The following is an 18,244-nucleotide window of genomic DNA, read 5'->3' on the forward strand; positions in this document are numbered from 1 at the left end:
AATACTATTAAATACTGTAACTCAAATACTGGTGGCCGCTGCTTTTCTTTGTGTTCAACAGAAGAAAGAATGTCAAGCAGGTTTGGAACAAGATAAGTAAATGATGACAGAATTTACGTTTTGCATGAACCGTCGCTTCAAAACGTTTTTGCTCCAGTATTTATTTATCAACTCTACTTGTTTGCAAGCTTATTTCCACCTGTTTATTCATTATGCACCTTGTGAGTTAAACCCAGCCTGATCTCACGAGGAAACGTAAGTATTTTACACTTTGTCAGTTTAGTGGCTAAATCGTACGAATTCTTACGAGTTCAGTCGTTTGAAAATGTACGATTTTAAAAAGGAGGCGTGGCACCTATCCCCACCCCTAACCCCAACCGTCTTTGGGTGATGAGCAAATCATACTAAATTGTACGAATTAGATCATACGAATTAGCCACTAAATCAAAAAGTTATGAATTGCGGTGAGATTGCATTTAACCACTTAATGTTCCAATCGTATGTGTTTTTATGGCATTTAGAGGATTAGTTCGCCCAAAAATGAAAAATAAATAAATAAATAAAAAACTAAAGTAAAGGGTTTTCTTCTTGTTCTTAACCTTTGAGGTCTTCATTTGTGTTTCCAAAGATGAACGAAGTTATTTTTGGTGAAATCTGACACATCTGATTCTCCGTATATACAGCAAATAATGACAGTATGAACATTGTAAAAGTATGTATTAATAAATGTTTGAAGAAAAAATATCAAAGCTGTACTAATATTATAGCTTGGACTGAAAAAAAGGTTAGAAAAAACATAAAAACATTAAATGAAAGGTAGGTGGCATAGTGGCTCAGTGGTTAGCACTGTCAACTCACAGCAAGAACTGGTTCAAGTTCAGGCTCGGCCGGTTGGCATTTCTGTGTGGAGTTTGCAAGTTCTCCTCGTGTTTGTAGAGGTTTCCTCCGGGTTTACCCTAAAGACATGCTCTATTGATGAATTGAATAAACAAAATTGGATTTAGGCGAGGCAGTGGCACAGTAGGTAGTGCTGTCGCCTCACAGCAAGAAGGTCGCTGGGTTGCAGGTTCGAACCTTGGCTCAGTTGGCATTTCTGTGTGGAGTTTGCATGTTCTCCCTGCCCTCGCGTGGGTTTCCTCCGGGTGCTTTCCCCCACAGTACAAAGTCATGTGGTACAGGTGAATTGGGTAGGCTAAATTGTCCGTAGTCTATGAGTGTGTGTGTGTGTGGATGTTTCCCAGAGATGAGTTGCGGCTGGAAGGGCATCCGCTGCATAAAAACTTGCTGGAAAAGTTGGCGGTTCATTCCGCTGTGGCGACCCTGGATTAATAAAGGGACTAAGCCGACAAGAAAATGAATGAATGAATGAATTCAATTGGCTTTAGTGTATGAGTGTGTGAATGAGAGTGTATGGGTGTTTCCCAGAACTGGTTTGTGGCTGGAGGGCTATCCGCTGTGTAAAATAAATGTTGGGTAGTTGGCGATTCATTCTCTGAAATAGAGACTAAGCCGAGGGAGAATGAATGAATGGTTATTTTTAAATCCAGTCAACATTCAGAATTGTTAAAAACAATTAGTGTCAAATTTGAGCAGGCTTTAAAATTTTATTTAGCAATATTTTTAATAAAGAAACTGAGTGAAAATTGAGAGTTGCTACATTCAATCTGTTCCAATAGGTGAGCCTTGCTGTCTGTGATAAAATATCTGTGCACTTTCACCCAGAAGACTTCAGGATCAGTCCAGGAAAACAGGTAAAAAGGAAAAGTTCTCATCAAGTGATGATTGCTTAAAAGCGCCCTTAAGGATAATGACAGCAGGCAACCTGCATTTGATGTTGCTATATGTGATGAGCAATGACTCCAATATGAAATATGGTTGACAGTGTGGGACGTGACTCTAATAAGTCATATCTCTTTTGTCTTTGAAATAAATGTCAGATGCCTATATGATCACAAAGAGAAATGCTTTGTCAGGGCTTCCAAAAATGAACCATGGTTTTATTGTAGTAAAAGTGTAATACCCATGTGTTTTGGTCTTGATTACTGTTTGAACAGTCACAGTTCTTCTAAAATGATCTTGGTTCAACTGGGTAGTTTAACGAAACCATGATTCATTTATGTTTATATTTCTTTCTTTTTTGAACACAAAAGAGAATATTTTGAAGAACGCTGGAGACTATCAGCCATGAACCTCTATAGTAGATGTTTTCCTATTATGGATGTCAATGGCTGCTTAATTTTTTATTTTGTTTTGTAATCAAACCATCCCAGCAGACACACAACATCATAAGACATTAATATTAGGTTAGGTTTAGGTCACCAGCATATAAAGACAATGTTTTTTTGAAGTCTAATTACGGTGTGCAATGACGTTGATGTTTGGTTGATTTTAGGTTGTGTTAGAAAGTGACCAAAATGCAACGTCAGGCCAACATCTTAAACCAACGTCATATTGATTGATTTATTAGTCAGGCAGCTAAAATCCAACGTCTGATAGATGTCATAGTGGTAACGTCCACACAGTGTCAAGCTGTAACATCATTAGACGTTGGTTGTTTTTTGGTTGTGTTGGAAAGTGACCAAAATGCAACATCTGTCCGACATTGGACAGTGATGTCGGGCTGATGCTGGGTTCTGACGTCAACCCGATTTTCATTTACAAACAATGAATTCTGGGTCATTTTCAAACAAAATGGAACATCCTATGACAAACGCAACATCAATCTGACGTCATGTTGACGCCCTGTGCTGGCATGGTTATAAGTGTTTATGTGCAGTCTACTTATGTATTCCAGTAAAACATCAGAAATAACAAAAGCTTAACTTTTGTTAAAGTACAAATGAAATCAAAGCTAGCCGTATTGATTTTGTTAGCTCATATTGCTAGTTTTGTGGTGAACAATTCATCTGTGCGTGTCATTAAGAAAAAAAAAAAAAGATTTTCCTTAATTTTATTATTGAATAGTAATTTTTTATTGATATCTGAAAATGCACTTCCTGTTTGTGTTTAGTTAAATTCTCACATTATGTCTGTCTGAGGTATTGGGTGTGGCTAACATACTTAACCACGCCCCTCCAACTGTCAGGTTTGACAGCAAACATAAATGATGAGCAGGAGGAGTCTGTTAGGTTGTAATAACTCTCCCCAAACCCTTTTCTCCATCTTTCTGAATGAAATGTCTTTACTACATCCAATCAGCTCGCAGTAAAAAACAAACCACGCCCACTGTTTTCTCATTTATTATTTTATTTCTCAAACAAAAAGAAAGAAAAAAAAAAGGTCGCAGCTTCCGGTTTATGTGGACTTTGGAGTTTATTATGGAGACTTAATGTTCTGGACAAAGTCACAAACATTCTGCACACAAAACAACATTGGTTTTGTAAATGATTAGCAATAGCTATGTTTCCATCCAATAAAGCGAACGAAATTTATGCGCAAACACAATATCGAACGGAATATCGATTAAAAGACGTGCAAATAAAGTAGCATTTCAATCCAACGAGTCAAAGAGAACAAAATCGTCTCTTTCGATTAACTGGCGCCAAATATCAAATGTAAAAACGTAATTTGCTGCAGTAGGAGAAGCTGCGTGAATCTTTTCCTTATTTGATAAATGACTTGCACCTGAGAGGACAATGCCGACATGCAATAAACGTGTGGTGGCGTCTAAAGGTGTGAGATGTGGAGCACAGACGCAAAACAATTTTGAAGATGATTAATTATGTAATAATATATATATATATATGTAGTATTATAATAATATAATACACCAATACTGAAATGGTTAAGGCATTTAGAATGACCGAAACAACATTTCGGATGTCTTACAATGTGCTCAGAAATATAAGAAAACCTAATTTTTTTCAATGCACATTCAGGAATTTCAAATCGAATCGAAGTTTATGCACATCTTTTCTTATCGAACAAAAAGATTATCCACTCAGTTATGTGCATCTGTTTTTTTATGCACATTTTCAAAGTTTCAATCTACCATTTTCTTGTTTTAATCAATATCATGCCTACTACAATATCAAACTCACAATATTTGGTTGATTTAGTTAATATAATTAGTAATGATTTAATTAATGATTGAATTACGGCCATTTTAGTTTATTCAATTCACCTATAGCGCATTTGTTTGGACTGTGGGGAAAACCGGATCACCCAGAGGAAACCCACGACAACACGGGGAGAACATGCAAACTCCACACAGAAATGGCCCAGCCGAGACCAGTGACCTTCTTGCAGTGAGATGAAAAATACTAAACATCTCTCCAAAATTGCTTAGCAAAACTTGAGCGATATTAAATGTGCCATTTGGAAAACATTCCCAGCTAAGTGTGTGCGCTGAAGTCGAGCAGCTGTCAGGGGAGAAAGGGATGTTACACAACACACTTTTTTTGGTATGATTTTGATATGATATTGAGGGTAGTTAAGCACAAGATAATTACTGGGCTCTTTTTCTATGCAGACAAACATGATCAGAAGCAACATGACAAATGAATGTGTGAGTTAATTATCCTTTATCTAAAACATAATAATTACACAACGTAGAAAGACTGACTTGCTGTAAGTCTTCTGCTAGGGTTAGCACTATGGGAATATAAAATAAAGCGCCGCCAACAGTGATCACGCACACCCCTAAGCACTGCTTGTGCCTGTGATTATCAATGAATGAACTAAATTGACACTTCCAAAACCTCATATCTCCTGCTTGTGATTTTCGAACCAAGTCTATTTAAGTCCTGGAAACACAGCAGATGGTCTTCATCCCCCCTGCAGTCGCACAAAGTCTTCCAGAGCTTCGCTTTAACCTGGCCTAATGCATAGGCGGCAGTTGCCCAGCCCGAGGCCTGCTAACACGTGCTTTTTAGCATTTACACACTCTTTTAAACGTGAGCCGAGTGCGCATTTGACTGACGGAGGAAGCGTTTCATGCTAATCTCTGGGCTTCCCCGCACTGCTTTGTATTACAGCAGCACTGATTGAGACTCCGCGTAAGTGCCTCTGCTCCGTCAAGCCAAATAAACGCCCTCGCCGTCCACTTTCATCCACATCCAGAGTGATTATTCACTTCATTAGCGGTTGACGCTCGTAAACCAACAGCCTGCTAATAGATGGCCCTCTCTAGTAGAAACTAAACTTGGAGTTCAGTCCAAGGAGAAAGCCAGCTCTTGCTGTGATGCCATGGATAAAAAGTCATAATAACGTTTTTTTTTTTTTTTTTAAGTCATCATCAATGAGATGGTTTCGTAGTGGTCAGCATTGTCTATTTGCATCTGAACTGTTTGTAGGCTGACTTGAGCTTTTATGTTGGATATTGACTTGCTGATCAAGCATCCTTCTCTACTATATCTAATTGTGCCATATAGGAAGAGCTTGGATTATAGACTTTTCGGTAGGCTTTTGTTTGTGGCTGGAAGTGCGCTTCGCATCTTGTTTGGACAGCAACATTTGCTGGACGCTGAGTTGTGAATGGAGGAAAGCATGGCTGTTTTGACATAGGCTCATTCTGAAATCGTAGCCATATATACATTTCTGGAGATCGCAAATTATGTGGCCAGAGGTAATATGGCTGCATTTTGTCTTTAAAACTAACGCTATGCAGGAATGTGACGCTGTTTCTTTTACTGCTTACCAGCTGACCACTTACCTCCATATAGACGACTTTCACGCTGTTACCAGTTTGACCAGTGGCTCACCATGTGTGTCGGGGGGCTTGAAATGCAGAGAGGAGTTGACTACGGGGTTTGAGTCCGATGAAGAATGGTTCCAGAAAGGGGATAAGACAAAAATAGCCCAAAAATAAAATAAAAAAGTAAATAACAGAGTGAGAATGTGGTTGAAAGTCAGATGAGGGCTTTTCTTTTTCTGGATTGCTTTTTAAAACTGTCGGTTGGGTTTAGGGGAGTGGGTGATTGCTGGTCAATCTGTGCTTTTGAAAACACTATTGGTTGGGTTTGGGGAAGAAGGAGGGTGGGACAGTCAATCGATTAGTCAGTTGACAGCGGCCACTGGTGGATTTACTCAAGAACAGCAGACGTGAACGGCTCTCGCAAGAGAAGTTTGAGTATCTGAAAAAGCATTCACAGCAAGCTCCGGTGAATTTGCGAAAACAAACACTGCAACTCAATGTGTTGCTATATTTTAGACCAGCGCAACGGTAATTTTCCCATTTTCCGCCACGTTGTTTAAATAGCAAATCTATTTGTGCCACTTTTGTGGACTCATGGGTGTTCTGGTCTAGAAAAGAGGTGTATTAAGGGGCATTTGTTGACGCGTTGCTATTTTGAGGAATTAAAATAGACTGAAAGCAGATCTAAAGACCAGAGCAGAGCGCATTAGTTGTGCACCTCGCTTACACTTTGCAAAATACACGCAGGATGTACAGCAATATGCAAATATATTTAATATGAAAAGAATTAAAGGATTAAAATATTACAAAAAATATTATATATTCACAACAATTTGCATTTATATAATGTTATTATTATTATTATTATTTATGAAATGCATATTTATATTAGTTTTTTTTTTTTTTTAAACAAGCTTAGATGTGTCCACCTGTCAGGTTTTGGACCATATAAGGCATAGCATGTGTGTAGGATATAACTCTATAATTTTTTGACCGCACTTCATTATTACTATTCATTTGTTAGTTTGCTGGAAAATAGAACTGAATTTAGAAATAGTTTTGAAACAAATCTTCACGCTTAACAAACAAAATTAATCATGTATAGCCTAATTGATGTCTTCAGTGGAGTGCGTACAACATCATTTCCTTATCCATAAAAGAGAGAAAGAGAAAGTAAAGGCCGAATGGAGAAGGCTCGTTCTTTATCCTCGTGCTGCAGATACTCTGTTTAACTGTTTTCTCGCTAGTGAAGCGTTCAGTTTTTACACTTACAAAGTCTGCTGTGTAAATAGCAAATGTGCCATGGCGCAACGCATTTGACTCTTAAAGGGATTGGTATAGATGAGATTGGTTAATGCTCAAAACACACCCAAAACTAGGCCCACACACAATCTGCGCGAGCAGAATTCCGCAGATTTCTGCAGATTTTTAGCCCATCATTAATTCTGTTTATTTGCTTGAGTAAATGTGTAAATCTGAATTTATTCAGTTTATATTCAGTAATTTATTACCTTTTATTTCATATATTAAGGTTTTAGTTATGATACTCCGCTAGATACTCCCAAAATAATTCCACAGATTTTTACAAAAAAAATAGCACAGAAACGTCGGCAGATTCCGTCTGGCCCTGCCCATAACTTATTAAGAGAATTAGCACAACCCTGTTAGACCATGCGCCGTGTCACAGAGTGTATTTTTCCCTCTTTAAAATAGCAATAGTAGATTCAATAGTGCTCTTAATGCTTTTGCGTCATGCGCTTTACAGTTTGCGCCTAGATTGTTCAAATAAAGCCCTATATGTGTGGGAAGCACTGCTGATACCTTGATAGCTCCTTCAAGTACATTTCTGGTCTTATGGTACACATTGGTGTCTTTTTCGGCTTTAAATACTCCTATGCACAGTATGTGCCCACATACATTTGTCCTTGAACAAATTCCCAGATGATTTTTAACGTATTTGACTTAAAAGGTTAACTGAAGAAGGTGAGACCTCAGTCATTTCCTCAGGCTAACATCAGCCTCATTGCCACGCTAATGTCTTTGTCCTCTCGATTCTGCTTAAACACGGTAAATTACATCCCAGCAGAGGCATTGTAGACGCTTCTTCAGTTTTTGTTCTTTTTATGGTATTCATCAAGGCCAGGAGCAAGCAGCAGCCAGGGAGGCTTGCTTAATCTACCACTTAATATGTAAAGGAGCTCTCCTTTTCATTGGTGCTCCAGTCATTGCACTGAGACTGTAGATTTGCCGTATTGAATTTCATTTTGCAGGGGTTTCCAGCAAATCCTTTTCACAAACACGATGTGAGCGGTTATGAAGCAGGGCATTTAAATGTGCCTTCATACTGTACCGGGACTGTCTTACATCCTAATACAGCTACTGTAAAGCATGCGCTCCAGGGGAATTATATAACCTCTGCAAGGTCAAGTCTCTCCTTATATCACAAAAAAGGCATTTGAAGGTGCACGGTGTACAATACTAAAATATTGAAGGGTTTAGACGCTCATTTTATCTCCATTTAGTTGCATTATATTATTTAATGCGTTGTGTTTTATCTCGTTATTCAATGTTTGACTTGTTTGGTGGAGCGCTTTCGTGTCCTGTTGTGGATGACATGATCATATGAGACTTCATGAATATTGTATATGCATACATATCCTCTTAGGGTTCAGATGGAGCAGATGGGGCACTAATTATTGATGAGTGGGATTTAGTAGCATGACTTAAATGTATAATGTGGGTGGTGTTGTGATTGTTAAGGAGGACAAATTGTTATTTGTTTTAATGGGCAGCACGTTGGCTCAGTGGTTGGCACTGTCGCCTCATAGCAAGAAAGTTGTTGGTTCGAGTCCCTGTTGGGCCAGTTAGTGTTTCTGTGTGGAGTTTGCATGTGCTCCCTGTGTTGGCGTGGGTTTCCTCCGGGTGCTCCAGTTTCCCCCACAATCCAAACGCATGTGCTATAGGTGAATTGGGTGAGCTTAATTGTCCGTAGTGTGTGTGTGTGTGTGTGTGAATGAGAGTGTATGGGTGTTTCCCAGTACTTGGTTGCAGCTGGAAGGGCTTCCACTGGGTAAACGTGCCAGAATAGTTGGTGGTTCATTCCACTAAATGTATATTTAGTCATTTTTTTGGGTAGAACACATATTCTGAATGTCTTCAGCAGGATTCAAATGAGCCATTTTAATTTAGATAAATCTAGATAAAAAAAAAATATATATATATCTTTGCCCACCTATATTGTTTATATTAGCGTTTCTTCCAAATTTCCCCACAATCCAAATGCATGTGCTATAAGTGAATTAGGTGAGCTTAATTGTCCGTAGTGTGTGTGTGTGTGTGTGTGTGTGAGAATGAGAGTGCATGGGTGTTTCCCAGTAATGGGTTGCAGCTGGAAGGGAATCCACTGGGTAAACGTGCCAGAATAGTTGGTGGTTCATTCCACTGTGGCGAACCCTAATAAATCAGGGACTAAATAGAAGGAAAATTAAAGAATGAATGTTTTATTGATGTAAATGCTGCATTTTGCCTCTTTAGGGTTTGTTGGACTGATTTTGTAACATTCAGCGGGGGTATTGATGGTTACTGGGAGGTGATTATACAATATAATTTGGCGTTTAATATACAGCTATGAAAAAAAAATAGAGATCATTCGAAAATGCTCAGTTTCTCTAGATTTATTAAGTTAGTTTCAAGTTAAATATGTTTTTATTAGTGGTGGGTTGTTATCGGCGTTAACGTGCTACGTTAATATAAGAATACAAGAAAAAAAAATATCACTGTTACTCTATTCTCAAAGTTGGGTTGGGAGCTGGGTCTGTTCTACCCAAGCTAGGATGACTTTCACCACATATTTTAGCGCAGATGTATACCTGACAGGTGAGATGTCTGACAAAAAAGTCTGAATCAAGTTCTGAATTAAATCAGCAGGATGCCTGACTTTAACTGCAGTTCAGCAGTTTCACTTTAAGTCATGAACATTTCATTCATGTCCCTGTGACAAACTGGGGTATTAAACACAATAAGGAGTAAAGACTGGTAAGAGTGTTGTGGAATTTAATAACGCTCACCGAATGGGAAAAAAAAAAACTTTACTGACAGCCGCGTGTGTGGATCTTGTCTGAAAATATGTTGAAAAGTCCTACATGAAGGTTATAGTTTGATTGCGGTGTTTACTTCAATAATGCCACTAATATCTGCATCCTCCACATGTCTTAATTCCATTTCTCTTTAGTTCAGTTATGACTTTAGTCAGATTAAGGTAATAAAAAATGGCATTTTGGAGCTTATGTAGGCCTACAGTTCCACATTCATGTTTGCCTTAATAAATAGTTAGTAAACACAAGCACATCTTATTGAACATTATTTATTTTCATCACCAATTTTCATAGTAGAACAGTTTCTCAAGAAGTTTGTGATGCATTTAGGAAACAGGAGATGAGCCCCTGATCTAATGCGCCACCTGGCTTGAGAAACCTGTTCTCAAAGATTTATATTTAGTCATTTTTTTTGGGGTAGAACACATATTCTGAATGCCTTCGGCAGGATTCAAATGAGCCATTTTAATTTAGATTAATCTAGATTAAAAAAAAATAATAATAATCTTTGCCCACCTATAGTTTGTATATTAGTGTTTCTTCCAAATTTCCATATATACATTAAAATACTGCTTAAACATAAAATATTGTCATATCAAGCATTTTTTACTGCTGTCGCCTCACAGCAAGAAGGTCGCTGGTTCGAACTTCAGCTGGGTCAATTGGCGTGTCTGTGTGGAGTTTGCATGTTCTCCCTGCGTTCATGTAGGTTTCCTCCGGGTGCTCCAGTTTCCCCCAAAGACTAAATTGTCCGTAGTCTATGAGTGTGTGTGGATGTTTTCCAGAGATGGGTTGCGGCTTGAAGGGCATCCGCTGCGTAAAAACTTGCTGGATGAGTTGGCGGTTAATTCCGCTGTGGCGACCCCAGATTAATAAAGGGACTAAGCCGAAAAGCAAATGAATGAATGATGAAATGAACTGTTCTAGTCATCACAGCACTGTCGCTTCACAGCAAGAAGGTCGCTGGTTCAAGTCTCAGCTAGGCCATGGGAAGCATGTTCTTCCCATGTTGACATAGGTTTCCTCTGGGTGCTCTAGTTTCCACTACAGGAAAGACATGCGCTATATGTCAGTTGAATAAACTAAATTGTACGTAGTGTATGTGTGTGAAGGAGTGTATTTGTGTGTTTCCCAATACTGGGTTGCAGCTGGAAGGGATCAGGTGTGTAAAACATACTGTATGCTGGAATAGTTGGCTGTTCATTCCTCTGTGGCAATCTCTGAAATGGAGACTAATGAAAAATGAATGAATTCGTAAAGGTTGTTTCATGTCGACATATCATATGCACTGTAGTTACTAAATGTTTTATGTTGAAATGTACTAAGCCCACAGCATTTTGGGCTTCCTGCAGAACTGCAGCACTTACTGTGCATTGAAACTAAATAAATAGTTTCAATCTTTAATATTATAGTCTTAAAAAAAAAAACAGAGACTGCCATATTTAATCTAAACACTGTGTAATAGCTTAGAGTTGGCTTGCTGAACCATCTTAATTATTGTCATTTTCAACAAAGCATGTTATAATTCGGTGTGGCATAATTTCTATATACAGTTGAAGTCAGATATATTAGCCCCTCTTTAATTTTTTTTCTTATTTAAATATTTCCCAAATGATGATAAACAGAGCACAGAAATTTCCACAGTATGTCTGATAATATTTTTTCTTCTGGAGAAAGTCTTATTTGTTTTATTTCAACTAAAATAAAAGCAGTTTTACATTTTTTAAACACCATTTTAAGGACAAAATTATTAGCCTCTTTAAACTATTTTGTTTTTCTATAGTCTACAAAACAAACCATCGTTATACAATATCTTGCCTAATTACCCTAACCTGCCTAGTTAATCTAATTAACCAAGTTAAGCCTTAAAATTTCACTTTAAGCTGTATACAAGTGTCAAGTTCGAGTTCAATTTATTTATATAGCATGTTTATGTGCTTTACAGAGAAAACATAGACTAACGATATGGGCATAAAAACAGTAACAGCAATAGGCACATAATAAGAAAGAACATAGAAAGTGTAACAATAAACAGAACAATAAATAAATACATTTTAAATAAATAAATAAATAAATACACAGTTGACCAACACTAAACACGATTAAGAACAGGACCAAAGGGAAGGACTTGTGCTTCAAAAGACCTAGAAAATAAATGAGTCTTTAATTTAGACTTAAAAATAAGCAGCGATGAAGCCTTTTTTATTTCTAATGGCAGGGCGTTCCAGAGGCGAGGGCGTTCCTATGGCAAAAGCCCGTTGGCCCATACTTTTCAGGTGAACTTTTAATAAAAACTGATCAGCGGAACGCAAGTGTCTGGATGGAGCGTAAATAACAATCAGTTGGGATAAATATTGAGGGCCCAGAGCATTTAGGGTTTTAAACACAAAGAGAAGGATTTTAAATTTGATTCTTTGTGTCACCGGTAACCAGTGGAGAGACCTCAAAATAGGAGTGACTTGTGCATATTTCGGGCTTTTTGTTAAAAATCTAGATGCTGCATTTTGCACTAACTGTAGGCCAGCAATCTGAGAGTTAGGCAGCAAAAAAGTAGACAAGTGTCTTGAAAAATATCTAGTCAAATATTATGTACTGTCATCATGGCAAAGATAAAATAAATCAGTTATTAGAGATGAGTTATTAAAACTATTGTGTTTAGAAATGTGTTGAAAAAATATCTCTGTTAAACAGAAAATGGGGAAACAATAAACAGGAGGGCTAGTAATTCAGGGGGGCTAATAATTCTGACTTCAACTGTATATATTTGGAACATTTGAATATTTAAGTTCAAGACAAGCTGCTATTTTATGCTCTGTTGCACAACATCTGTATTTCAGGTCTATTAAAGCCATCTTATAGCAGTTTGCAAAATAATAAACGCCAAAAACAGCTGCATAGCGTCCAGAGCAGAAAATTGTAATGTTCTGAAAGGTCTAATAAATAATCTGATGGGTGTTTTGAGCTAAACCTTTACAGACACATCCTGGACACACAAAAGGCTTGATTTAAATCTTGAAAAGAAGGGTGCCCTTTAACAGTCGCAATAGTCCCTGAGCATATTTATCTATTATTCCTAAAATCTCATAACAAAATAGACAAGAAACATGTCAGGAATTCCCAGGAAGGTTTTTAATATTATCTGTCCTACACTATATAAATTGGAACAATTGATTCTTGCTTCCTGACACCACTGTTGTTTCATCGTCTTATGTCAAATCAATCAGGCCAAACTCCGGTTGAAACTGGCTCTGTTTACAGATGGTATTAAGATGAGTTTTGGTTGATTGGATTACTAGTAGAAGAGGGAGACACACACTCCACAGTGATTTAATCTCTCGATATCATCCACGTTCTACCCTTTTTCAGACTTCTTCTCTTTTATGAGGGAAAGATAAATGTTTTTTCAGCTTTTTCTGGTTTTCGATTTAATATTGAAAAATAGCCTTTCACATTTGTGTTCAGTGGAAATATCTGGACAGATTTGTAACTACAAAACCAGTCTTCCTGTACAGCGGGGAAAATAAATATTGAACACTTGAACATGTTTTGTCCCAGGAATAATGTTTCTAAAGGAACTGTTTTTTGGAAGAAGAAAAAAAACAATACAAACATAAAAATAAAACGAAACAAATGTGAAAATGAGTTTTGTGTAACTGCTGAACTATTAAAATGTATTTAATACTTTATATAAAAGTTTTTTTAGTGATGGCACACCTCTCATATGCAGAATGAATTGTCAGGTGTGAGTTTCTCACAGACTTCAACAGAGTGTCAAAATATTGATGGTTCTGTGGGTCTCGTCTATCAAATCTAGGGATGATATCGTTAAGGTTTTATTGGTATTACTACTTTTATCGATACCACTTATCGGTTCGGTACTTTAACAGTTCTCTTATCGGTACTTTTTGTAGTGTTTTTTAAATTAAAAAAATTCAATAGAATTAACAACACTTTATTTTATTATTACGTTTTTAATGTAAAATAAAGCAAAACCAATAATTGTAAAACAAATAATTATTTTTCTGTAAAAGAATGTACAATGGTTCAAAGGAAAATGACTCTCAGTTTTTACCCATTCTTCTGGAGAAAATTCAACATGTTTGACTTTTCTGGCAGAAGTCAGGATCTTTATTGCGCTCCCTGCAGTTGAAAATACCCTCTTTGAGCAGCAAAATGCAGTTAAATAATAATATACACTGTAAAAAATAAATCCGTAAAATTTACCGTAAAAAGACGACAGCTGTGGTTGCCAGTACTTTACCGTTAAAAACACGGTACAAACCATAAAAGTAATTTCTAATTTTTACGGTAAACTACCGTGTTTTATAGAGGTAATTTGACTGTATTTTGAATGACCAACATCTACACATCTTTTTTTACACAGTTAGACACGTTAGCAAACCCACATGCAGGTGGTGATGAGGAAGTAACATAAAGAGCCAGTGCTCATCACAATCAACTTTTCCCACAAGCAGAAAAGGGTATCAGAATATAGAAGGTGCTCAGTCTCATTCACACAGCTACTAAACACCAGTATGGTAACACGCATAAAATTACAGTCATGAAATAAACATTGTTTATCAACATTAGATGTAACATAAATCTCTAATGTACATAACTGATGGAGAAACAAGTAAAAAGATCAATAGTAATGTAAACAAAATGCATAAAAAGTGATGTGCCATGCAGGGCATTCTGGGAAAGTAAATTTACGGTTATTCACCGTATATATTAAGGAAACATACTGTTAACCAGGTGACGGATTTGTACTGTAGCATTTTTACAGCTTTTTACCGTTGAAATCACGGCCATTTTTTACAGTGTAATGTTTATGATTTTTCATTAACGCATTGACATAAATGAGTTAACAGTGTTTTGGAAGTTAACAACGTAAAAATAAGCAGTTTTTTTTTTTTTTAATAATTTCTTAATAAGAATAGTTTATTATTAGACTGTATTTGTAAATACAATAATGTTAAAGTATTTTTAAAGATTTATTTAGGCTACTGCAGAATAGGTTTCGGTTTCATTTTAACCGAATGTGTGTATTTATTTAACTATTAATATTACACTAATTTAGAGAGACCTTATGTGATTGACTGCTGGCATAATGATGTGGATGATGTACCTTTGGCTAATCAGTCGAAAACTTTTCATTTGTCTTTCTGCTTGTCTTTCACTTTTGAGAGATGCTTAGCCAGATTGCTTGCGTTTCTGCTTATACAAGAAAACAACATGTTGCGGTTGTTGCAACCAGCATTGTCGCTGTCCACTCAGGAAATACAACGCGTTTGGTTCTCTCAGCAAGCTTATGAGCTGAGTCTGTGTCGCGAGCTATGTGTATGCACTTAACGTGAGCCTCCAGTGAGTGTGTGCGCACAGCCAAGAACTGTGAAGGCTTTTATACTTGAGGTGCTCGCCGTTGTACTATTGGGCGAAAACACAAGCATTTCTCATGTGAGACTGCCAACAGTGCAGACGAATATCGCAAATTAGAAAGTGTGGTCAGTTAAATTATGCTACTGTAAGTAATGTTTATTTAGCAATAATTCTCCAGTACTGATAGCAGAAGCTTTAACGTCAGAGCTTATTGATACTTCTGTCTTTTATAATGTAGCACCAAGACCGATAAAGTCAAGAGTTTCGGTACCCATCCCTAATCAAATCTGAGCTTTATTTTGTATTTTCTATTAGGTTCAGGTCAGGTGATAGGCTGGGCCATTCTACAGCTTGATTTTCTTTCTCTGAAAATATTTGAGAGTTTCCTTTGCTGTGTTTTGGATCATTGTCTTGCTGAAATGTCCACCCTGGTTTTATCTTCATCATCCTGCTAATGTAGATGCTGAACTGAAGGAGCTGATATTCATTTACACTGAGGAAGGGCAGAGGGTTGCTGAAGAACAACTGAGAGATTCCAGCTGCTGTCTGGGCTTTCACTGCCTTTACACCTTCCTTTCTTCATGAGTTCGAAACATTTTCACTGTTGTCATTTCAGTTTATTACATAACTTAATTTGTAATCTAATTAGTTCAGTTTCTATATGGATTTCTTTGGTTGTTATGAACATCCAGTGGAAATTTCGAGTTAACGGCACCTTTATAAATATGTTTTTTGAGAAAATTGTGACGTGTTCAATACTTATTTTCCCCACTTTACACAGGTATATTTTGGTAATAGCCAAAAATACATTGTATGGGTAATGATGATAGATTTTGTTAATGCCAAAATCATTAGATCAATAAGTAAAGATCATATTTCATGAAGACATAGCTGATATGTGGTCAGCACACTGGCATCTTGTGGTTGCTGTTGCATCTTCCACGTGGATGCTGTACACTGGTGGTGGTGTGGAGAGACCCCTCTCATGATTGTGAAGCGCTTTGCGTGTATGGCCATACACAATAAATGCGCTTTATAAATCCACACATTACATTGCAAGACATTTTTGCAAAATTCCTACTGTAAATTTATCAAAACTCGAATTTTGATTAGTAACTTGAGGTGATTTTCTTAATATTTAGATATTTTTTTTAACCCTCAGATTCCAGGTATTCAAATAGTTTTATTTTTTAATCTATATGCATCAACAGAAATTTATAGAACTCAATTTTTGATTAGTAACTTGAGGTGATTTTCTCAGTATTTAGTTTTTTTAGCTCTTAGATTTCAGATATTTTAATAGTTTTACCCAGTGCTTAATTGGTGAATCGTGAGCTCCCAGTACGATTTTAAAAAGGAGGCGTTGCACCCAACCCCACCCCTAACCCCAACCGTCATTGGGTGATGAGCAAATTGAACTAAATTGTACGAATTAGATCGTACGAATTCATACAAACTAGCCACTAAATCAAAAAGTTACGAATTGCTGTGAGATTGCGTTGTTTGTAGCAGGCTGTTGAATATCAGAACAAAGTGAAAGTGAACAGCGGATGGGGGAGGAGGGAGATTGGTAAACTGATTTTACAGGTGCCGGATCCAACATGTTCCGGCACAAATTACGCCCTGATTTTACCTCTGCTAAATATTGTTATACTCTATTTAAACACAAGTCAATGGAAAGCGCATTTATTCATAAATCTCAATTTTAAAACTTATGACTTATGTTTTGTGGTCCAGGGTCACATTTTTGCTAAAGTTGGCTTGGAGTAACAACAATAAAGTTGTACATAAATCAGTGACTATTAGAATGAGATTTATTCCAAATATTCCTGTGTACAGTTTGAATAACGCCACTGTATTTTTACAAACAGGATGTTCATAAAAAAGACAGAATTTGAAACATTGGTTAAACTACATCTTTGCATGTTGTCTTTTCACTGGATTCGCGATGAAATGTAAAGCATCTCTCTCTGTTTCTCTTGTGCTTCAATCTCAGGGTCTTCCCCAAACACGACAAAGACAAATACGGCCCTGCAGTGTAAGCATTTTTTGCACAATATTTTTTGCATTTTTTTTTTTCAATTGGTCATTTGTTTAACGTCAAATAAAACTACCACTCTTTTATCCATCACATCCTCAGTTATTATCCGAAGTTCAACGCCTACATCCCCAACCCAGACAAAGTCTCTGTGCTGGATGAATCTGAGGGATCGGGCCACGGCAAACCATCCCTGCGCAGAATCAAGGGCCGAATCCACCGCAGCAAGAGCCTGGACAGCATCGACCTGCTGGACTCCAACGTGAGTTAAAGACTGCATCCACTGCAGTAATGTGTGTGTGTGGGTGGGATGATGGGGGTGGGGAATATATGTGTGTGTATGGTGTGTTTGTGTTTATTCAGATGAGATTGAGCCCCTAGATATGTTGTGTGTCAGCGATCCGCAGCATATATATATATATATATATATATATATATATATATATATATATATATATATACAGTATGTGTGTGTTTGAAAAGCGATTGCAGGACTATGTGTGTGTGCGGGAATTGTGCATGTCTGTTTATGAACATGCACATGTACCAGTATGTCTGCATCGGAGCTCCAGGGAATTTCTGCAAGAGCAAACATGACGTGAACAATTGTATAAGTCTACTTGTTCATAATTATTGTATATATTACTAACACACACACACACAGATGGGTGTCAATTCAGAAACATGCATAAATGCAAAACAGAAGCAGGGGGGGAGATCATTTAAAGGGACAGTTTACTCAAAGATTTAAAGGGCCAGTTCAACCACAAATGCTCTTGTTGGTTTAAACCAAAGAATAGAGGCTGATTGGAAATATGTGCTTCGGTGAACAATTTTGTGCTTTAATATATGTTTGGCTGCAATTTTTGGGTAAAATGAAGTTTTAAAATGAAGACTACTTTGGTTCCTTTTACACTATTATCAATGAATAAAGGAATATTTGTGTGCAGTTCCCTGCACAGCTCCTAATAAACACCACAAAACAGCTATTTCAATGATTTGTAATCGAATATGTCTCACCTATAAATATCCTTATGGACGATATTTCTGGTGTGGTCAGTTTGCTCAGTAGCTCACCTTGTACTAGAGATCTGCGCG

General features: G+C 37.1%; 1 protein-coding gene across 15 annotated transcripts in view; it reads left to right on the plus strand.

The window, feature by feature from the left end:
* Positions 1-18,244, plus strand: part of tjp1b (tight junction protein 1b) — a 200,638-nt gene that overhangs the window by 8,848 nt on the left and 173,546 nt on the right. For all 15 annotated transcript variants that reach the window (XM_073943310.1, XM_073943313.1, XM_073943319.1 and 12 more), the window contains exons 2-3: positions 17,105-17,146; positions 17,249-17,408. In XM_073943310.1, coding sequence (XP_073799411.1) covers positions 17,105-17,146; positions 17,249-17,408 — 202 coding nt within the window. The remainder of the gene's footprint in view (positions 1-17,104; positions 17,147-17,248; positions 17,409-18,244) is intronic.

This window comes from Danio rerio, chromosome 25, assembly GCF_049306965.1.
Source record: "Danio rerio strain Tuebingen ecotype United States chromosome 25, GRCz12tu, whole genome shotgun sequence".
Classification (NCBI taxonomy): Eukaryota; Metazoa; Chordata; class Actinopteri; order Cypriniformes; family Danionidae; genus Danio; species Danio rerio.